Source organism: Mizuhopecten yessoensis, unplaced genomic scaffold (genome assembly GCF_002113885.1).
Source record: "Mizuhopecten yessoensis strain PY_sf001 unplaced genomic scaffold, ASM211388v2 scaffold6135_1, whole genome shotgun sequence".
In the NCBI taxonomy this organism is placed as follows: Eukaryota; Metazoa; Mollusca; class Bivalvia; order Pectinida; family Pectinidae; genus Mizuhopecten; species Mizuhopecten yessoensis.
In genome coordinates this window covers 2,450,854-2,475,387 of record NW_018406397.1, presented here as the reverse complement: position 1 = coordinate 2,475,387, position 24,534 = coordinate 2,450,854, and the positions used below count along the sequence as shown (strand labels likewise).

General features: G+C 38.8%; 1 protein-coding gene across 3 annotated transcripts in view; it reads right to left on the bottom strand.

Moving 5' to 3' along the window:
• Window positions 1-11,329: 11,329 nt before the first annotated feature.
• The window catches only part of LOC110451585 (synaptotagmin-7-like), a 276,219-nt gene continuing 263,014 nt past the window's right edge, over window positions 11,330-24,534 (bottom strand). For all 3 annotated transcript variants that reach the window (XM_021499694.1, XM_021499695.1, XM_021499696.1), the window contains 2 exons: window positions 15,031-16,656; window positions 11,330-14,945 (listed from right to left, as the gene is read on the bottom strand). In XM_021499694.1, coding sequence (XP_021355369.1) covers window positions 16,352-16,656 — 305 coding nt within the window. In that variant the 3' untranslated portion in view covers window positions 11,330-14,945; window positions 15,031-16,351. The remainder of the gene's footprint in view (window positions 14,946-15,030; window positions 16,657-24,534) is intronic.

Sequence of the window (24,534 nt, the reverse complement as noted above, 5' to 3'; positions counted from 1 at the left end):
CGCCACTAATCTTGTCGTCCCATTATCCAGTCACAACTATTCTGGTTGTACCAATGTCTTGTCACCACAAATCTTGTTGAACAATTATTCTGTCACCACTTATCCAGCCACCACTAATCTGTTTATACCACTATCTTGTCTCCACTAATCTGGTTGTACCAATGTCCTGTCACCACAAATCCAGCTGTACAACTATCCAGCCACCATTTATCTTGTTGTCCTACTATCCAGCCACCATGTATGTTATCCGACTATCCTGTCAACACTTATCTGGTTATCTGACTATCCAGTCACCGCTTATCTGGTTATCCTACTATCTTATCTGACTATCCCGTCACCACTTATCTGTGTGTACCACTATCCAGCCGCCACTAATCTTGTCGTCCCATTATCCAGTTGTTCCACCATATCTGGTTATCCTACTATCCCGTCACCACTTATCTGGCTGTCCCACTATCCAACCACCACTAACCCAGCTTTGCCACTATCCAACTACCTCAGACTATCCAGTCCCCACTTATCCAGTTGTTCCACCATCCAGCCCCCACATACTGGTTGTTCCACCATTCTGTCACCACTAATCCTGTTGTCCCACTATCCAGCCACCATGTATACTATTGTGCAACTATCCAGCCACCTCTAATCTAAATGGTACCACTAAGCTGGTTGTACAACTCCCCAGTCACCACTAATCGGGTGGTCCAATTATATAGTCATCATTAATTGGGTTGTAACACCACCAGATACCACTAATCTTGTTATACCACTATCTTGTCACATCAAATCTGATTGTACCACAAGCCAAACACCACTAATATTGTTGTACCTGTACCAATATCCTGCCACCACAAATCTTGTTGTATAATTATTCTGTCACACTTTATCTGGTTGTACCCCTATCCTGTCACCACTTATCCAGTTGTTCCACCATATCTGGTTATCCTACTATCCCGTCACCACTTATCTGGCTGTCCCACTATCCAACCACCACTAATCTGGTGGTACCACTATCCAGTCAACACCTTTCTGGTTATCCGACTATTCGGTCACCACTTATCTGTGTGTACCACTATCCAGCCGCCACTAATCTTGTCGTCCCATTATCCAGTACCAACTTATATGGTTGTACCAATATCTATTCAGTCACCACTTATCCAGTCACAACTATTCTGGTTGTACCAATGTCCTGTCACCACAAATCTTATTGTACAATTATCCTGTCACCAGTAATCCTGTTGTCACACTATCCAGTCACCACTAATATGGTTGTACCACTATCCAGCCACCATGTATACTGTTGTACAACTATCCAGCCACCACTAATCTAAATGGTACCACTATCCAACCACCACTAATCTGGTTGTACCACTATCCTGTCACCACTAATCCTGTTGTCACACTATCCATTCACCACTAATATGGTTGTACCACTATCCAGCCACCATGTATACTGTTGTACAACTATCCAGCCACCACTAATCTAAATGGTACTACTAAGCTGGTTGTACAACTACCCAGTCACCACTAATATGGTTGTACCACTATCCATCCAGCCTCGTCTAATATGGTTTTTCCACCATCCAGTCACCACTAATCTGATTGTCCCACTATCCAGCCACCACTAATCTGATTGTCCCACTATCCAGCCACCACTAATCTGATTGTCCCACTATCCAGCCACTATGTATACTGTTGTACAACTATCCAGCCACCACTAATCTAAATGGTACTACTAAGCTGGTTGTACAACTACCCAGTCACCACTAATATGGTTGTTCCACTATCCAGCTTCGTCTAATATGGTTTTCCACCATCCAGTCACCACTAATTTGGTTGTTCCACCATCCAGGCCACTAATCTGGTTGTCCCATTATCCAGTCACCACTAATCGGGTTGTCCAATTATATAGTCACCATTAATTGGGTTGTAACACCATCCAGATACCACTAATCTGGTTGTCCCATTATCCAGTCACCACTAATCGGGTTGTCCAATTATATAGTCACCATTAATTGGGTTGTAACACCATCCAGATACCATTTATCTGGTTGTCCCATTATCCAGTCACAACTAATCTTGTACCAATATCCTGTCACCACAAATCTTGTTGTACAATTATTCTGTCACCACTTATCTGGTTGTACCACTATCCTGTCACCACTAATCCTGTTGTCACACTATCCAGTCACCACTATTCTGGTTGTCCATTATCCAGTCACAACTAATCTTGTACCAATATCCTATCACCACAAATCTTGTTATACAATTATTCTGTCATCACTTATCTGGTTATCTGACTATCCAGTCACCACTCATCCGGTTGTTCCACCATCCAGGAACCACATACTGGTTGTTCAACCATCCAGTCACCACTATTCTGGTTGTCCATTATCCAGTCACAACTAACCTTGTACCAATATCCTGTCGCCACAAATCTTGTTGCACAATTATTCTGTCACCCCTTATCTGGTTATCCAACTATCCAGTCACCACTTATCTGGTTATCCGACTGTCCAGTCACCACTTATATCTGGTTGTACCAACATCCAGCCACCATTTATCTGGTTATCAGACTATCAAGGCACTATTTATCTGATTGCCCCACTATCCAGTTACCACTAATCTGATTGTCCCACTATCCAGCCACCATGTATACTGTTGTACAACTATCCAGCCACCACTAATCTAAATGGTACCACTATCCAACCACCACTAATCTGGTTGTACCACTATCCTGTCACCACTAATCTGGTTATACCACTATCTTGTCACCACTAATCTGGTTGTACCACTATCCTGTCACCACTAATCTGGTTATACCACTATCTTGTCACGACTAATCTGGTTGTACCACTATCCAGTCACCCCTAATATGGTTGTACCACTATCCATCCAGCCTCGTCTAATATGGTTTTTCCACCTTCCAGTCACCACTAATCTGATTGTCCCACTATCCAGCCACCACTAATCTGATTGTCCCACTATCCAGCCACCATGTATACTGTTGTACAACTATCCAGCCACCACTAATCTAAATGGTACCACTAAGCTGGTTGTACAACTACCCAGTCACCACTAATATGGTTGTACCACTATCCAGCTTCGTCTAATATGGTTTTTCCACCATCCAGTCACCACTAATCTGATTGTCCCACTATCCAGCCACCACTAATCAGATTGTCCCACTATCCAGCCACCATGTATACTGTTGTACAACTATCCAGCCACCACTAATCTGGTTGTACAACTATCAAGGCACTGGGTATGTGATTGCCCCACTATCCAGGCACCACTTATCTGGTTGTACCACTATCCAGTCAACACTAATCTGGTTGTCCCATTATCCAGTCACCACTTATCTGGTTGTACCACTATCCTGTCTCCACTAATCCTGTTGTCCCACTATCAAGTCACCACTAATCTGGTTGTCCCATTATCCAGTCACCACTTATCCAGTTGTTCCACCATCCAGCCACCACATACTGGTTGTACCACTATCCAACCACCACTAATATTGTTGTACCACTATCCTGTCACCACTAATCCTGTTGTCCCACTATCCAGTCACTACTAATATGGTTGTACCACTATCCAGCTTCGTCTAATATGGTTTTTCCACCATCCAGTTACCACTAATCTGATTGTCCCACTATCCAGCCACCATGTATACTGTTGTACAACTATCCAGCCACCACTAATCTAAATGATACCACTACCCAGTCACCACTAATATGGTTGTACCACTATCCATCCAGCCTCGTCTAATATGGTTTTTCCACCATCCAGTCACCACTAATCTTATTGTCCCACTATGCAGCCACCACTAATCTGATTGTCCCACTATCCAGCCACCATGTATCCCGTTGTACAACTATCCAGCCACCACTAATCTAAATGGTACCACTACCCAGTCACCACTAATATGGTTGTACCACTATCCAGCTTCGTCTAATATGGTTTTCGACCATCCAGTTACCACTAATTTGGTTGTTCCACCATTCAGTCACCACTAATCTGGTTGTACAACTATCAAGGTACTACTTATCTGATTGCCCCACTATCCAGTCACCACTTATCTGGTTGTACCACTATCCAGCCACTTCTAATCTGATTGTACCACTATCCAGTCACCACAAATCTGATTTTCCCACTATCCAGCCACCACTAATCTGGTTTTTCCACCATCCAGCCACCACTAATCTGGTTTTTCCACCAACCAGCCACCACTAATCTGTTTTTTCCACCATCCAGCAACCACTAATCTGGTTGTCCCACTATCCAGCCACCACTAATCTGGTTTTTTCACCATCCAGCCACCACTAATCCCGTCGTTCCACCATCCAGTCACCACTTATCTGATTGTCCCCATATCTTACCATCAGTAAACGGGTTGTACTACTATCCAGTCACCACTAATTTAGTTGTACCACTATCCAGTCACCACTAGTCTGGTTGTACAACTATCCAGCCACTACTTTTCCACCAGGAATCTTGTTGTTCCACTATTCAGCTGAAATTGAATTGTGGTAAATTGTGTCCTCGTGTATTGCTATTTAGGAAAAGTTTGTCCTTGTGTGATGATGATGTGGTAAATTTTGTCCTTGTGCCATGATGATGTGGTAAATTTTGTCCTTGTGCCATGATGATGTGGTAAATTTTGTCCTTGTGTGATGATGCTGTGGTAATTATGTTCTTGTTGGTTGATGGTGTGGTAAATTTTGTCCTGATGCCATGATGGTGTGGTAAATTTTGTCCTTGTTGGTTGATGGTGTGGTAAATTTTGTCCTTGTGCCATGATGATGTGGTAAATTTTGTCCTTGTGCCATGATGATGTGGTAAATTTTGTCCATGTGCCATGATGATGTGGTAAATTTTGTCCTTGTGCCATGATGGTGTGGTCTATTTTGTCCTTGTGTGATGATGCTGTGGTAATTTTGTTCTTGTTGGTTGATGGTGTGGTAAATTTTGTCCTTGTGCCATGATGCTGTGGTAAATATTGTTTTCATGTGCCATGATGATGTGGTAAATTTTGTCCTTGTGTGATGATGGTTTGCTCCATTTTGTCCTTGTGTGATGATGCTGTGGTAATTTTGTTCTTGTTGGTTGATGGTGTGGTAAATTTTGTCCTTGTGCCATGATGCTGTGGTAAATTTTGTTTTCATGTGCCATGATGATGTGGTAAATTTTGTCCTTGTGTGATGATGGTTTGCTCCATTTTGTCCTTGTGTGATGATGCTGTGGTAATTTTGTCCTTGTGCCATGATGCTGTGGTAAATTTTGTTTTCATGTGACATGATGATGTGGTAAATTTTGTCCTTGTGTGATGATGGTTTGCTCCATTTTGTCCTTGTGTGATGATGCTGTGGTAATTTTGTCCTTGTGCCATGATGCTGTGGTAAATATTGTTTTCATGTGCCATGATGATGTGGTAAATTTTGTCCTTGTGTGATGATGCTGTGGTAATTTTGTCCTTGTGCCATGATGCTGTGGTAAATTTTGTTTTCATGTGACATGATGATGTGGTAAATTTTGTCCTTGTGTGATGATGGTTTGCTCCATTTTGTCCTTGTGTGATGATGCTGTGGTAATTTTGTCCTTGTGCCATGATGCTGTGGTAAATTTTGTTTTCATGTGCCATGATGATGTGGTAAATTTTGTCCTTGTGTGATGATGGTTTGCTCCATTTTGTCCTTGTGTGATGATGCTGCGGTAATTTTGTTCTGGTTGGTTGATGGTGTGGTAAATTTTGTTTTCATGTGTTGATGCTGTGGTCCATTTTGTCCTTGTGTGATGATGGTTTGGTAAATTTTTACCTCATGTGTTGATGCTGTAGATTGTGTTAATATGGTGCCATACTTACACATTCTGGTCTGGACTATAGGATAAGTTGGTTAACTGTCGTTGACCTTCACTTGTATTTATAACCTTACTGTACAATTCTCCTGAGCTCAAGATCACCTTAAGCGATAGACAACTCACAACAAGGGAAAACAACTTGTTCTCAATATTGTGCTCAAGGGATGGTAAGATATACTGTAAAAGTACAATTGTAAGGAAGCTTTATGAGCACATTACCACGGCAAATCTTATTCCGAATATGTTCAGGGGTCACTGACACGCTGTTACCAGACCATGGTAATAATGGAAAGGGAGTAAATACATTATCAAATTATGTTCTTCCAAGAATGACAGATGTTGATATACAACGTCCTTCTGTAGTGAGGATGGAGATGTCTATACTACCCAATTCCCAAGTACTATAGGCCTTTCTAGTAGTCCTGCACCCATAGTCATTAAACCATTATCATAGAAATGAGAAATTGGGCTTGAACACACAATCTTATTTTGAGCATGAGAGTGGTTTCATAAATAACAGCCCAGAACTTGCACATCACTTATTAATTAACCAGGAAACTTATAGATCATGCACAGTTTGTACTCAAATATGGTGCATCTGTAAAGGAAATGATTCCTATTATCTAAGGATCCCTGTACCACTGCCAGAAATGTTAACAAGGAATAGGACAGTTTTTTCTGCTATAGCTTGATAAATCATTTCTGAAAAGAAAACCATACCTTTATTGCAGGACTTTTATGAAAGTAATGTATATTAAATAAACACAACATGATCAACAATAGTGTACTAAATCTATAAAATTAGGTGGGCTAGGCTGGGATTCAAACCCTGGACCTGATACTGAGCTATCTACAGGTCAACAGAAGTGTACGGGCCAAACTGTGCTACAATTTACAATATATCTAACCGGAAGTTAAGGGGAGATAACTGTATATATGAAACGCCACAGTGCAGTGGGACATGGTCCTTAGCAGCTGCAGCAGACTACTGGAATAATGCAAGTTTTTTTTCATAAACTTCAAACAGATTATGATACAATATTATACTGGTTGCTATTTATGGTCTGTTCATTTTTAAACATTACAACAATATAAGCTCAAAATAAAAATAGCATAATTAAGGTATTTCATACAGGCTCATGTCAGTGTATAGTATGTGATGGGCTCATAACTTTTCCTCAAAATGAAAAAAAATAAGGAAGCTGAGTGGTATATTTACCCATGTCAAGACTCAAGAACAGTGTCAATAATGACCTTTGCTGAAATTATTTGTCAAAAAATGGTTACTTTTGTCTGAAAAGTAACTTTTGAGTGCAGACTTTGAGTGGCGCAAAATTGCAATGAACTACATTTGACCTATCTGCATAATCACGAATCAACATATTCCATGAAGTCTTGTTTTGAATTTCAGAATATTGATACAATACCTCTTTTTCAATTCGAATGACACCGACACCTGTCCAATGCAAAGTACAAAACTGTCCCTGAGTTATTTCCTTGGCAGACAACTGTGTGTGTGCAGTGTTAAAAGGTGGACAGGTAACACATACCCTGATCACTGTTTCAGCTATTACTGTTAACCACAGGGGCATGGCAGTCAGATGATCCCCATCCAGTGTCACACCCCTGTGCTATTCACAGATTTTACCAAATAGATATCGTAATTTTCATTCTTGGCTATATATGTATAAATATACCAGGTAAACTAAATTTTTTTTATTTGTTTATCAATTTTATCATTAGTTATTATTTATGTAGAGAAACTGGACTGGGTCAATCGTTGGGGACCAGGTAGCTCAATTGGTAGAGCGTCTAGAGTTTGGAGGGTCCCGGGTTCAAACCCCGGTCTTGCTGTTACATTTTCTCCTGTTACATTACTTATGTAGTGGAACTGGACTGAGTTGATGGTCAGGGACCTGGTAGCTGAATTGGTAGAGAGTCCATTTAGATTTTGGAGGGTCCTGGTTAAGAACCCCGGTCTGGCTGTTACATTATTTATGTATTTGAACTGGACTGGGTCGATCGTCAGGAACCAGGTAGCTGAATTGGTAGAGCGTTCGTCTAGAGTTTGAAAGACTCCGGGTTCGAATCCCAAACTGGCTGCTGCATTTCTCTTTCTCCTGTTACACCTATTTAGTTGTGGAACTTCTTTCTACCACATTATTCTAAACCATTGTCAAGTGATTAAAACAATGTGATTGTGACAAATGATTATTCAGGCTTTGATTATTCAGGCTTGTTTGAAGTGAAAAGTTTTGTATCACTATCAGGCGAAGAAAACTGCAACAGGGTCAGACCAGGATTCAAACCCGGGACCTCTAACAATCTATATGTTCACCTACATATAGAGTCACCTGGCCCAGTCCTGCTACACAACTCCCTACTTTTTTGAAGGCAACACCATTTATAACAAAGTTTCAGGTATCCCCTTGTTAAGCAAATATACACACACTACTGAAGAAACAAGATTTCTTCACATGCACCACTGTAACAGGAGAGGAAAAATTGCACGGCCAAACAGCGATTCAAACCCCGGCCGGGACCTCAAAAATTGAGACGAATGCTCTAACGAATTGAGCTACCTGGTCTATAGTTATCACCTTGCCCAGCCCCACTACTGTTGATATGCAAACATCTCACATCTATCAAAGGTACATTTACAGCTATATATCTAAAACACATCTTCAAATTGCCACGTTCCATAGTTCACATCTAGCAGTTTGATTAATACGGCTACGTTGAACCAACATATATCATGTACTCCAAGGCCGCCCATTAAACAGCCTTGGTTTGATAAAAATGGGCAATTGTGGCAGAAAAAAAGATAACTGCTAACATACATGTACTTTTACAGACATTTATCAAAATATTTTAGTAGCAATGGTGAAGCTGGTAAAATTGTAGGTATATTTTAATCCAGCATCGTGCTTGAGAGCCAAGGGTCGAGGATTCGAGTCCCAGCGATGGCACAATCTTTATCACTATTCCTCATCTTACTACAAACTGGTGCTGTTGACTCTCCCTGTTCAAGGTAGGAGAACCCTTGGCGGGGAGTCAAATAACCTGGGTTGGTGATTGAAAAAAGGGGGAATAGTGTAAAAGATGTGCATTGATTAGCTAGGTTGCATAACAAGCATCAGCTGTAGGGAATGTCCCTTTAGCTCAGCGGTAGAGCATCGGGCTTGAGAGCCAAGGGTCGTGGGTTTGAGCCCCAGCGATGGCACCATCTTTATCCCTATTCCTCGTCCTACTACACTAGTATATGCTCAAATCTTGTAATGGCCCAAGCGAAACGTCTGATAGCCTGACCATCGCGCTACCGACATTTTTTCACCTCTGAATGTTAGTTGTTATTATTCTAAATAATGTTTCCAAAAGAGTAACGATTGGCTTATCAATAAGAAATTATACAAAATGGTGTTTAATAAAACGAATTATCGGGACTAAATGATAATAGCAAATGGTTTTAGAAAAGCAACAGCACAATCAAACGCGTGGTATATCCAAGATGGCTGACATTTGTGAATGGGAGGATACTCAAAATTAAGCCCCTCCCTACTTTTGGTCTATCTTTTTTATTCACTAGGGGTGGGGGCTTATTTGTGGTCAAATACAGTAAGTATTGCCGTACCACTGCAAAAAACGGTAGCTATCAACTGGAAACTTTTTCTTTGAAAAGACAACAGCTTAAACAATTTCTGAAAAGAAGTTATACCTTACTGGGCCGAGATTCTAACCAAGCTTATTGAGATCATAGTGGAATTTTCTAGTGGTTTACTTGCAATGGGACAAGAATCCTTAAGTCTGATGGTTAAGGCTGGTCGCTACCTTAATTGATATCCTTAAGTCTGATGGTTAAGGCTGGTCGCTACCTTAATTGATATCCTTGAGTCTGATGGTTAAGGTTGATCGCTACCTTAATTGATATCCTACCTGGTAAGGGTTTGAGACTCTTCATAGCTATACACAAATATGTAGATATTCAAAAATAAGATTGACATTTAAGTAATGTCTCAGTTCAAAGTTAAGGTGTTGCTTTTCTCAAGAAAATGTTCCTTTAACCCTTTCACCACTGCAGACCATAATGGACTCATCCAGATAAATGCACGGTAGAGTTTACTCAAGTTACATATGTAGGGATGAAAGGGTTAAATCATTTATCCCTGAAGACAAGTTTGAACTCTTCAAATTCAAAGATTGGAATAGTTCATTGCAAAATTTCAGGGGTAAACGAGTTAAGGTGAAGGGTACCATAGCATCAGTAATACTAATGTGTGCAACATCTGTTTATAAAGACTTATTAATGACACATTCTCCATTTTAATGTCTACAAGTCAAGCAAACTCAATAAACAATAACAGCAGTAGGAACCATTCAGTATTTCTGATTTCTTCAGAATTTTAATTTTCATTCCATGAAAATGTTTTGAACAAAATGTGTTTTGTGATGTTAATCGTCTACTCTATGAACAATAAACACACATCCCAGGGCCGCGGACATCTGACACACCTGTTGTCAAGGTGTTGCCTACCTGTCCTAGGCATTACAATCCTAGTGTGTGTTCATTTATACTAACTGTTACATATATATCTATAATTATGCATACATTTACACAAGATTGGTAAAAATGGATTTTTTTCTTGTCGTTACATTTAGACACTGCGATACATGGGCATACGTTACATATCATTGTACAGTATGGATGATTACAAAAGCATGATCTATCAAAGACCAGGTACATCCAGACTACCCCCATGTCCATAGTACAGGTATTTTACCCATAGAACCAGCCTTTACTTGTAAACTATTCAGTATAACTGCAGTTAAAACTTGAGTTATGTGAAAACCACTTCTATACATACCTGTAACTAGCACACAATACATATATCTTGTTGAAGTTTAATAAAAGAACCATTTTGAACTCACTAGAATGCCACAATAACAAACAAAAATAATCACAGTTGATCTCACTGTATTCATAATCGCCAACCTTTGGAACTTCCATTAGGGAGATTCTACATGCTCAAATTAAAACATAAATAAAAATGTGAGTTTTTACCCTCTTTAACAAAGTAACCCTTTAAAATGACATAAATGTGAGTTGTTCTTTCAGATGAAATCATTAAATCTTAGAACATAGGAATTGTTTACAAAACTCACTGGTTGAAAATACTAAATTTAAGGGTCCAAAATCGGGAGTCTCCCTCCTAAACAGGGAGAGTTGGGAAGTATGTGTATTTTTCTGTTAGTTTCCTTGTGATCTTGTTTACTCCCCTCTTCTACTTTCAAATAAATATTAATTATTATATATTGTTTTCTACTATTCCGTCTTTGCGTATTGCAGAGTTATCTTCTCTTGTGAGCAGGTATTTATTGTTACGTCATTGGTTTGTGAGAGTCCCGTCATCAATTTTTGAGAAAATGACATAATTTTCTCACACAAACCAAGGACGTAACAATCAATACCTGCTCACGAGAGAAGATAACTCTGCAATACGCAAAGACGGAATAAGATATCTCTATATACAACAGCATTGTTTTTTTGTCAACTACTGGTAAGTTAATTGACAGTAGTTTTTTAGCCTATACCATATAGCCCTGTCAGAGGTGCAAATGGTACCACTGACAGTGATGGTTCTGGTCACAAGGTTTTAACTACAGTTATACTAATTAGTTCAGTTAAGGCGGAGTGATTTGTCTGTCGGTACGAGTACACATATATAATGTATATGTGTGTTGGTAGACACAATATGTAATGCTAGAATGGTCAAAGATACAAGGATGAAATTCAAAAATAAAACTTCGGTCCTCTGAAAATATTCTACAGTAATATTGTCTGAAAATATCATATCTCTATTTCTGTATTTCTTGTTTAAGGAAACATGTGACTTGATACCTTATGGACAAGATAAATACACACACACACACACACACAAGAAATGCAGTATATGGCTATGCATATGTGGACACAATATGAGAACACACAGCCGGTAGTACACATAATGTAACTCATCTCTTCATAACACCCACACACAGTGTTAAGTACAATACAAATTTGGTTAATGATAGCATCTACATTACCAGGAACCAACAGGGCCGATTCCAACAACATTAAAATAAAAAAATATGTCAAAGAGTACAAAAAAGAAATGGCAACAGATGTTTTCAACAGTAAACATAATATATCTTAACTGGAAACAACAACAGGATAAAAATCAACCAATAAATGTAACAAGCAGTATGATTGGATGAAAAAACTGACCAATCAAAAACAAGGTGAAAGTTAGGTAAAAAAATATTTCTAACAAGTCCACTGATTGTTAAAGCCAATTAAAACTCAAATCATCGTTAGCCAGGCATAAATAAATTCATCATACTCATTGATTAGCTGAAAATATCATTTGTTAATTTACCAATAGAGAAAAATATCATTTGTTAATTTACGAATAGAGAAAAATATCATTTGTTAATTAACCAATAGAGAGAGTCTTTTCTCCAAAGAAATTCTTCTATTTCATTACCTCAAAACGTGAACAATGTTTACCAACACAAAAAAAGTTGTGATTAAAGAAATGTTCAGAATCATGTTCCTAGTTTGCATTGCATAAAAAAATAAACATTGACATGAACAATCAGATTCAAAACAAATTCAGATCGGTTGTTGTAAATTCTGAAATGAACGAATATAAAACAAACATGATCATATTTACGTTTACACTTGATTGATATTATGCACCACTAATATTTAAATACATGCCAGGGCCCATGATTATCTTCAAACTCTACCACATGTTTAGACTTCATAGGATTATAATTGATGTTGATTTTCTAAAAAATACATATATAAAAGAATGGTTTTGCTTATATTTTTTCTTTACATTTAAGATCAAAAGCTTGTAATTATACTTTAACCGTGTCAGCAGTGTAAATCTCACATTCCAAAGAACAATAACTATTGTTAATTTTGATAATATTATTTCATCATTGTTTATGTAATGATAATAATGAAATTCTATCAATATGATGACTTTTAATTTCAAGGCAGATTGTCTTCATGCTAAACTATCCAACTGATCATCTTTTATAGAATGTTTCCGTTATTGGCACTGAATAAATTGGGAAGTCCCTTTTATATCAACAAAAAAGTCCCTATATCTACAAAGGGAACCTGATGCATCTGTGTCAATATGATGTTTGGATCACCATGGTAACTCAAATCTTGTTGAAATGTAACTTTTTTTAGGCAATACCTTTTGACCTTCAAGGTCAATTATACCATTCTACTTCCTGATTGTTGCTGTAAATTCTTGGTCGATACAATTATCGTAAATGGTGATCTAAGTAAAAGAAAAAAACTTCATTAACCTACAAAGAGATTTCATTTGTATCTAAAAAATCTAACAGTATTATACAATAAATATTTGTCTGTTATTAATTAATGAATATAGATGCTGTGAATATGTTATTTAAATATTTAAGGTTTTTGGCAATAAAAGCAGCAAGGTTAACTCTGTCTTTTGATTTTGTGAAAAAATGATCGGCAGTTAAGAATAGTCTATGTTTGTACTATCATGCTTGCCGAGACAGGAATCTGCCGATAGAGACCTGACAGCATTTCTCACTTTGGCCGTGATACAACCAGTGACTGACAGGGTAGAACCATTACGTGAGATTACATGTCTAGACAATCTCTCTCATACTTCCCATTCCCTGTCATCCTCAAACACTTGCAGCGTCTGTCCCTGTGTTGACGCTAGACATGTACATACAAATATCTCCAGTTTTGTCATGAGCTACACAGCCTCTGAGCTTGATTAGCGCTGGCCTTTTGCTATGATCTACAATTTTATAATTACGACTAAGAAAGGTCTATAATTACAGTTCACCACTGTGTAACCTTGGTTTCAAATGTGCAAAACGTAAGTTACAAAAAGTGTAAAGACGTGAGCTTTAGTTAATGTAAGAGTGAAAATGCTCACGTATGTTGTGACCCTTTTAACCTATCCCAGTGTGGAAATGTTTACGTTGTCAATAGTTCTGAAATCTATGTATCCTATTTATCTATAACCTAGAAATGAATATTTGCATGTGGGTATTTTAGCACTAATTTACTCAATACCCAAAACACATTGAACATTTCCACACCTTACAGTATTTTACGTCAGGTTGGGACATAGAAGATATAGAACATGGTCTACCTCCAAGTTAGATTGCAGTTTATGCGTGAATTTGATGAGTTAAGCTGTACGTCATGCGTTTGATGGACCGATATCTCTGGATAGGCCGTGGAATGTTACAAAGTCTAGTTGCTGTTCCATCCAGTGTTATACATATAATTACAACATTTAACACTGACCAGTATACAAAGGCAGAGTACACAGACTTGTGTTTGTACTCCTACGGCAAACTAATTTTATGTACTTGGAATATGAATTAATTAGCACTTGTCAACACTGACCACTGCAGACGTTTTGAGATCAATCATCACCTGTAAGGACACTCTATAGATCTACATAACTTTATAATTTGTTTGATATTATATGTATACTGATTTGAGTGTTTTGATGTTTCTATAATAGTTGCCATGAAGCAACTCCCTTGCTAGGCAATTCTTGTCATGTCCATCAAATATTACCAATAGCAAAACACATCTGTAGGTGTTAGACAATCCTTGCCAAGTCTTCAAATACACAATGCACCGTTGCTAGACAATCCTTGCCATGTTTTCAAATACACAATGCACCGTTGCTAGGCGATCCTTGCCAAGTCTTCAAATACACAATGCACCGTTGCTAGACAATCCTTGCTATGTCATGCACACACTGTATCGTTGCTAGGCAATCCTTGCCATGTCCAGTACACAATGTATCTTTGCTAGGCAAACCTTGCCATGTCCAGTACACTATATATCGTTGCTAGGCAATCCTTGCCATGTCCAGTACAAAATGTATCATTTCTAGGCAATCCTTGCCATGTCCAGTACACAATGTATCGTTGCTAGGCAAACCTTGCCATGGTCACTACACAATGTATCGTTGCTAGGCAATCCTTGCCATGTCCAGTACACAATGCATCGTTGCTAGGCAATCCTTGCCAAGTCTTCAAATACACAATGCACCGTTGCTAGGCAATCCTTGCTATGTTCAGTACACAATGTATCGTTGCTAGGCAAACCTTGCCATGTCCAGTACACAATGTATCGTTGCAAGGCAATCCTTGCCATGTCCAGTACTCAATGTATCGTTGCTAGGCCATCCTTGCTATGTCCAGTACACAATGTATCATTGCTAGGCAAACCTTGCCATGTCCAGTACACAATTTATCGTTGCTAGGCAATCCTTGCCATGTCCAGTACACAATGTATCATTGCTAGGCAAACCTTGCCATGTCCAGTACACAATTTATCGTTGCTAGGCAATCCTTGCCAGGTCCAGTACACAATATATTGTTGCCAGGCAATCCTTGCCATGTTCAGTACAAAATGTATCGTTGCTAGGCAATCCTTGCCATGTCCAGTACACAATGTATTGTTGCTAGGCAAACCTTGCCATGTCCAGTACACAATGTATCGTTGCTAGGCAATCCTTGCCATGTCCAGTACACAATATATTGTTGCCAGGCAATCCTTGCCATGTTCAGTACAAAATGTATCGTTGCTTGGCAAACCTTGCCATGGTCTCTACACAATGTATCGTTGCTAGGCAATCCTTGCCATGTCCAGTACACAATGTATCATTGCTAGGCAATCCTTGCCATGTCCAGTACACAATGTATCGTTGCTAGGCAATCCTTGCCATGTCCAGTACACAATGTATGGTTGGTAGGTAACACATGTTATATCTACTGCTTTAGTTTCAAGTTCCCATGCCAAACACATTTTTTGTTGATTGTTAAGTCCACTGCAAAGATTCTGTTGTCAAGGAAAGTCTTTTTCATCAACCATATATATTCTCTGGTTGAGGAAACATAGTCTTACAAGTTCTGTTGGAAACGGAGATACCAACAAACCTGGAATACTCCTACATGAAGGCTGCTAAAGAAATATCCCCTTACATATATGTTGCCTAGGAGAGACAATGTTTTAGGTTGTGATGCTGGGAGAGGTGTCACATTGTTGGGTTCAGTATCTAGGTGGCTGCCATTGGCTATAACACTGTGTACAGCAATGGAGATTTGACTTTCACCTAATAACCTGGTTCTTAAAATGGTTCCATGCCCATCAAACTGGTGACGTCAACCGGAAGTGGTTTCCACGTCCACAATATTTGCATGATAGTAAGGTAGTGGTTGCTATGCCTATTAAATGTCTGGTGTGGGAAGTTGAAATACAACTGAGATCAGTTGGTGCAGATGTGTAAGTCCCCACGGCTTGTACCTGAGGGAATACCACTGTCTACCTGACTTCCTGACTCCTCATAACCATGACTTCCGGGAATGGCACATTGAAAGCCTACATATCCCATGAATGCAGTAGTCCGCGGAATGTCATCAATATCTAATCCTTCAGAAGATGCCACTGCGCTACCTGTTGTCGTGGCTTTGTGATCATATCAGTCCAATGTCTCGACTCTAAAGGCCCACTGCGGCTGCCAAGAAATATTTTACCGATCATTTCATTACGGCCCAGTTTGTCGAAGTCCATCACGGTCACTTCTATGCTTGCTTCACGTATCTTTTCCCAGGGTATCTCATAGATGAAGGATTCATTATACACAGGGTTCAAAGTCCGCATCTTTATAGACGTCTTCTTCTTTTCCACCTTCGTGGTCCCATACATCAGCCACAACTTTACGTAGGGATCTGAAACACAGAAAGATATAATATATAAGGGTCTAGAACATACTGGAACATGGTGTATAAGATATGCTTTATACAAGGTTTCTAGTGTGATGAACAGTGAAACTTGATCTAAGGATCCCCGTACCACTGCCAAAAAATATGGAGCTACCTGGTCAACAGAAGATGCCTTGAGAAACTGTACTATATACTACAGTCAGTTAAGGGGAGGTTACTGTATACAGGAGAAAACACACTGTAGTGGAACTGTACTACAGTCAGTTAAGGGGAGGTTACTGTATATAAGAGAAACGCACTGCAATGAGACAGGGATCCTTAACATACAAACTATTTGAAGGACACCTTGTAATATATATCTGGTAGGATTTTCTAGCCCTTAACCCTTTCACCAGTGTAGACCATAATGGAGTAGTCCAGATCAATGAATGGTAAGTTAACTAATGCTGCGAAGGGGTGATAGAGTTAACCGTGGCTAAAATTACAGACACACTTCTGTTTATATCAAAATCATGTGTCTTACATATGCTGAAGTTGGCAAAAAATGAAGGGGAAAAACTGTGCTAAAACGTCCTGTTTGTGGAAGCATTTTACTCACATCCTATGTTGTTTGAAAGATACCCTGTTTATTGTGTTCTAGAAATTTCTCCTAATTACTGAGTTGTAGATGTCCCTGTTTATTATGTTTCAGATTTAACACTGGAGAGTAGTGTGCTTCCACCAGGGATTGAACCCGCTACCTCAGACTCCCTAGTCCACCACTCTACCTCAGACTCCCTAGTCCACCACTCTACCTCACTGAGCTCAAGGGAAATTGCCACTAACTCGAAGTTAGAAGGGGACAATAATCCTATGTTTAATTAAAATCTGCCACACAGAGATGCCCCTGCTAATTACTGACATGTAGGGATGCCCTCCTCCTCCTTTGTGTTCTAGAAATTCCTCCTACTTGTTGAGTTCTAGAGAAGTTTTATTACAATAAACTGAATGCTTGTATGTTTGATAAAATCCTAAGATTCCCTGATCAGATGTGGAAAGGGATTGGGTCACCTCCCTGACCCCGAGGGTTTTCTCTGGGTACTGATCAGATGTGGAAAGGGATGGGGTCACCTCCCACCTCCCTGACCCCGAGGGTTTTCTCCGGGTACTCCCGATTCAATCCTCCCACATTGGTTTAATGCTGAAAAAAGTTGATATGATCAGTTCATTTTAACTTGGGTGATAGTAACATTATAAGGGTAGAGTAACATAAGATTCGTTCTTGGGATTGCTGTGTCACAGTGTTTAATGTACGGGAGTTTTTTTCCATCTCTGGTAATATTTTTACAATTTTACTTTGTTTGTTGATATTCTGATTTGCTATGGTATGGAATAACAAAGCTATATTCTATTAATCAACTTCAAAATATTCGAATATTACAGAGTATATCATTAAAGAATGTTGTTGATCTGTGCCTGCATTTCTTTACGCGATAGCTATGTACTTAAATCACAGGCACTTTACAATTCCATTCTCATTGGTGTATCTACATATAAATTTATAATAACATTGAGATACAAAAAAAAGAAAAAGACAGCCAACGCTGTTGGTATTATGAATGTAAATTTAATCAACGAACTCCTAGAAGAAAATTTAAAATATTTCGTTATTTGCTGAGGGTGAATAATTGATTTACAAGTCCACTGCAGTCACACCTAGGTATCTGTGAACTGTACTCTAGCTTCTAATACAGCTGAAGTGAACACACATTAATTATCTAACTCCCGCTAAGACTTCTATCCAAACCTTGTCTTAACATATTACCTCTGGGTATAGAGTTTCAAATTAAGATAAAATATTCTTTGTTAAAAATGTTGTTGACACTTTATATACTGTGTAATGTTAAGGTGGTGTTAACAGAAAAGTTAGGTTAGGTACGTGATGGATAACCTAAATACCTTAGACGAGAATCCCATTTGTTACAAAAATTTAATGAAAAATGTTTTTAAAACCCCTTCTAGCAGTAAAGGATAACAACATTACTTTTCTGCTTTGACATTTTTCTTTCTTCCAATTCCCTGAAGTTAAATTGAAAAGACATAGGAAAACTAATGTCTTACATCTTCATTGCCTTTCTTGAGCTCTGTACCGAACAAATCCTCGAACCGCTTTATAGAACAGTAATCTAATGTCAATAAGTCCATCGGAGTTAATGAACTTTCCCTGACAGATCAGCTTGAGTTTTAGATTGACTGAAGTCTCTTTCTGTCTAAAACCAGCAATTGAACATCTCCCTTAAACCACCACTGTCAAACAACTACTCTTTATTTTATTTTTGCCCTTTCTGTCTTTCACCTTTGAAGAAGATGGCAAATACAACATTAAGCAATTTTCTTCATTTTGTCAGCCTTAAGCCACATAGAACCACTTGTTTTGTAGGTCTGAACAATGCAGGACACCCTTTTGGACCCCTTGTTCTATTAGAAGGTCCTGAGCCATGTGGAACCACTTGTTTTGTAGGTCTGAGCAATGCAGGGTCCCCTTGTAGACCCCTTGTTCTATAGGGAAGTCCTGAGCCATTTGAAAGCCCTTGTTTTGTAAACCCACAGCAATATGGGACCCCATTTGTCAGTCCAAAGCCATTGGGAGCACCACTTGTTTTGTAGCCATTTAGAACTCCTTGTTTTGTCAGTCTTGAGCAATGTGGGTTGACAACACCCAAAATACATTTATATTGGTTAACACTTTGACATCAAGTAGGATACTTTGCAACAGCATCATGATATTTTGATGTCATGTTTCATAGTAATTTCCAATCGAATCAGGGACAAAACTCGCCAACTTGCAAGCAAGAATTTGGTTTCCTTGTAATATAATATACACAAGAGGTTCCCTACCTAATGATGATTGCAGGTTATCCTGTTGCTCCAACTCCCATTACAAATATGACAAAATGTTACTATAGTTTGTACAACCTGATACAAAGTAATCAAATGTCATCTGTCCATCGAAATTGGATCAGCTATTATTAAAAACAATACGATAAACAAAGGACTATCATACTGATTGTACTACTGTTTACTCAATTTTTTTTGCCGCAGTTTGACTTTTGCCATTTTGCCCTTTTTTGCCCTCCGTAATGAGGGAGAATTAATCATTTCAGCATAAACATATTAATTAAATGTAAAGTCGAAATTAACACTGGGTGAAAATTGATTTCATGGGTGAGAGTGAAAGTTTGACTGGGTGAAAATGTCCTGGTATACAGTAGGAACAAAATACAGCTGTCCTTTTTGTTCATTTTTAATTCAGATCAATATCTAGAAACAATTAGTAGCTGTTATTTCGACTTTTACTGAGATGTGTTTATACAAAATGTTTTTAAAATCAATTTTCGTTTGTGAACTAAATTGGAAACATCTGTCATTATCATGAGAGTTGAAGGAGATAAAACCACCGAAGAACACAGCCTTACATCTTCAACACTTCCGTATTATATATAGCATTTCCCTAGCAATACCAGATTTTCATTAGAATTCTAGTCTGACCTTCTGCGTCTCGCTCAAAGCAATATATCCCCGAAACATGTATGTTGTTCCAAGGCGAAGTTACTGTTGATTACCCCTATTTAATACAGAATAATCACAAATACAATTAATTGACACTCAAATCTCCCTGGTCACCATAGCAACTGATTTCCAAATGTTTCCATAGTTTTCGAAAAGACAACATCTATCTTGGAAATCGTGTCAAGTCTGTTCTTATAGTGAAAGGAAGAGTAATAAATACAGGTTTATTTGGTTTATAAATAAAGACCACTTTCCGAGTAGAAAGGTCTTTATTTAGATGTGATGTTAAAGATGGATGGTAGCCTGCTGTGACATGGAGACTTAAGGATGTATGGTACCTAACTGTGACATGGAGACTTAAGGATGTATGGTACCTTACTGTGACATGGAGACTTAGGATGTATGGTATCTTACTGTGACATGGAGACTTAAGGATGTATGGTACCTTACTGTGACATGGAGACTTAAGGGTGTATGGTACCTTACTGTTACATGGAGACTTAATGATGTATGGTACCTTACTGTTACATGGAGACTTAAGGATGTATGGTAGCTTGCTGTGACATGGAGACTTAAGGATGTATGGTACCTAACTGTGACATGGAGAGTTAAGGATGTATGGTACCTTAGTGTGACATGGAGACTTAAGGATGTAAGGTACCTTACTGTTACATGGAGACTTAATGATGTATGGTACCTTACTGTGCCATGGAGACTTAAGGGTGTATGGTACCTTACTGTGACAGGGAGACTTAAGGATGTATGGTTCCTAACTGTGACATGGAGACTTAAGTATGTATGGAACCTTACTGTGACATGGAGACGTAAGGATGTATGGTACCTTAGTGACATGGAGACTTAAGAATGTCTGGTACCTTACTGTGACATGGAGACTGTGACATGGAGACTTAAGAATGTATGGTACCTTACTGTGACAGGGAGACTTAAGGATGTATGGTACCTTACTGTGACATGGAGACTTAAGAATTTATGGTACCTTACTGTGACATGGAGACTTAAGGATGTATGGTACCTTACTGTGACATGGAGACGTAAGGATGTATGGTACCTTAGTGACATGGAGACTTAAGAATGTATGGTACCTTACTGTGACATGGAGACTTAAGGATGTATGGTACCTTACTGTGACATGGAGGCTTAAGGATGTATGGTACCTTACTGTGACATGGAGACCTAAGGATGTATGATACCTTACTGTGACATGGAGACTTAAGGATGTATGGTACCTTACTGTGACATGGAGATGTGGGACAACTGACAAACATACTTATTAATGTAGTTGTCAAACAATACATTTAGCATGAACTTGTTGAAAAAATTAAAATCATTTTTAACTTTGGTTGATAATTTGTAGACAGCTTTGTTTGCTTAAGTAAAGCTACTGCATTAATGTTAAAAAGAAATAAAAAAAAATCATGACCATTAAAGACTTTGGGATTCACAGGGAGGATAAAACAAAACTGCATAGGGTTTTACGTTTGTCCCAAATTTCTCTTGCATAAAGATTTTTTTCATCAAGAAGAAATTAGCATAATAATATTTACACTGTCCGTGACAAGGATGTATCTATAACAGGTCATTGAAGTGTCATAATGTGTAATTAACAACGCCTTCCTGTCAACTGCATATTTGTTGCAGCATACTCAAATGTCTAAAGGATTGTGTACAAAAGTTTGTACGCTGTTTGCATGCAGATCACGTAAGGTGACCTTTGTATGACTTGGTACATACAAGGATGTATGGCCGTTGACATCCCCACAGCACCCGCACCTAGCGATGAACCCAGATATCCAAATGTAATTGACGGCCAGAATGAGATGGTGTGATTGGACAGTTGATGGAGGGATGGTCTGACCGCGGGTCTAGTTCGGGATGCGACACAGATCGCCAAACCCCTATTGATACAGAGAAGCTCTATATATTGTCAATCACTATAACGATGATGATCACAAAATCAATATGGCCACTTTCAAGGTCAAAAACTCTTCAATTATATGGTCACTACTCCTTGCTATAACAATGACAAAAATATTGATGAATTAGATACAGAAACAAAACTTCATTACATGGAATTTGCAAGCACATAAATCGGGATATAACCTTTCAAGACGATAATAAATGAAGGAATACAGATAAGACTTTAGTACATTTCCCAGGATTGGTGGCTGGACCTAAAGCCCTGGTTATGGTGCATTGTAAATGAAGGACACAGATACCGGTGTTACAGTACATAGAGACAAATTACAGACCCTAATGCCCTCGTATAGAAGGAAATACAATTTCTGACAAGTTATTAGCCATCGGTATAAGGTGCGTCTGAGGAAATAAATCGAAGAGATGGCATAACCCAGCCAAGACAACGTCACAAAACCATGGAGACTTCCCAGATAATTGTTAATTTAAACATAGCATTCCAGATTGGCCACGAGACCTGGTAAAAAGACGAGCCATGAAATGGGCAGCTGTCAAGAGCTTAAATGACAAAGAAATATGCAGTCACAGGAAGTCTTGACAGGAAGCCATTGGTGTTGACAACAGTAACATTGGGTCAATTGTCTGTATATGCCTTCACATTTGTTTTGTGTGATACCACCTACATGGCTCTGTCTACTAGGACCATCCATGTATATTGTATACATGCATACGGAAAAACCATCACTTCTACTTTATAAAAAAGGTCTCGCTGTTGTCATTACGAACTTGATATGTATGGCTAACAAGAGATTCAATGATAAGCACCTGATGGCCCTTATGGCCGATCCCAATATAATAGGCAAGTAGGCAACCACGCTGGCTTGTATTACATCATCATGAACACGTTATATAAAATTGCTTTGATTGCTTCCAAGTATACTTCTAACATAAAATAAAAATACCACGAAGTCTCTTTAAATCAAGCCACCGTTATCTAGAAGTGACATGACTATAAGGCCCACCATATTAACAGAAATGATGTATTTTTTTCCAAAATAAAATCCATCTTGCTATAATAAATCTGTGGCTACCAATGTGCTTCCATACATATATTTAGTCTAAATTGACTACAAAATACATTTTTGGTTGCTGATGCAAATGGATTATTAATACTTGGAGCTGTTTGTGGAATGAGGAACTAAAAATTCCATGCAGGACTTTTCCTTAAATTGACAAATAACAAATGCATGGATGTTCGGTTACTATGGCGACCAGCAGATTCCATACCCTCAGGTTTTCTTCAGTCTAAATACACATACCCTCAGGGTTTCTCCAGTCTAAATACACATAGGTTCCTCCTGTCTAAATACACATACCCTCAGGGTTTCTCCAGTCTAAATACACATACCCTCAGGGTTTCTCCAGTCTAAATACCCTTACCCTCATGGTTTCTCCAGTCTAAATACACATACCCTCAAGGTTTCTCCAGTATAAATACACCAACCCTTAGGGTTTCTCCAGTCTAAATATGTACATACCCTCAGGGTTTCTCAAGTCTAAATACACATACCCTCAGGGTTTCTCCAGTCTAATTACACTTACCCTCATGGTTTCTCCAGTCTAAATACACATACCCTCAGGGTTTCTTCAGTCTAAATACACATACCCTCAAGGTTTCTCCAGTATAAATACACCAACCCTTAGGGTTTCTCCAGTCTAAATATGTACATACCCTCAGGGTTTCTCAAGTCTAAATAAACATACCCTCAGGGTTTCTTCAGTCTAAATACACTTACCCTCAGGGTTTTCCAGTCTAAATATACATACCCTCAGGGTTTTTCCAGTCTAAAAACACATACCCTCAGGGTTTCTCCAGTCTAAATATGTACATAACCTCAGGGTTTCTCCAGTCTAAATACACATACCTTCAGGGTTTCTCCAGTCTAAATACACATACCCTCAGGGTTTCTCAAGTCTAAATATACTTCCCCTCAGAGTTTTTCCAGTCTAAATACACATACCATCAGGGTTTCTCCATTCTAAATACACATACCCTCAGGGTTTTTCCAGTCTAAATACACATACCCTCGGGGTTTCTCCAGTCTAAATATACATACCCTCAGGGGTTTTCCAGTCTAAATACGCTTACCCACAGGGTTTCTCCAGTCTAAATATACATACCCTCAGGGTTTTCCAGTCTAAATACACATACCCTCAGGGTTTCTCCGGTCTAAATACACTTACCCTCAGGGTTTCTCCATTCTAAATACACATAGCCTCAGGGTTTCTCCAGTCTAAATACACATACCCTCAGGGTTTTTCCAGTCTAAATACACATACCCTCAGGGTTTCTCCAGTCTAAATACACATACCCTCAGGGTTTCTCCAGTCTAAATACAC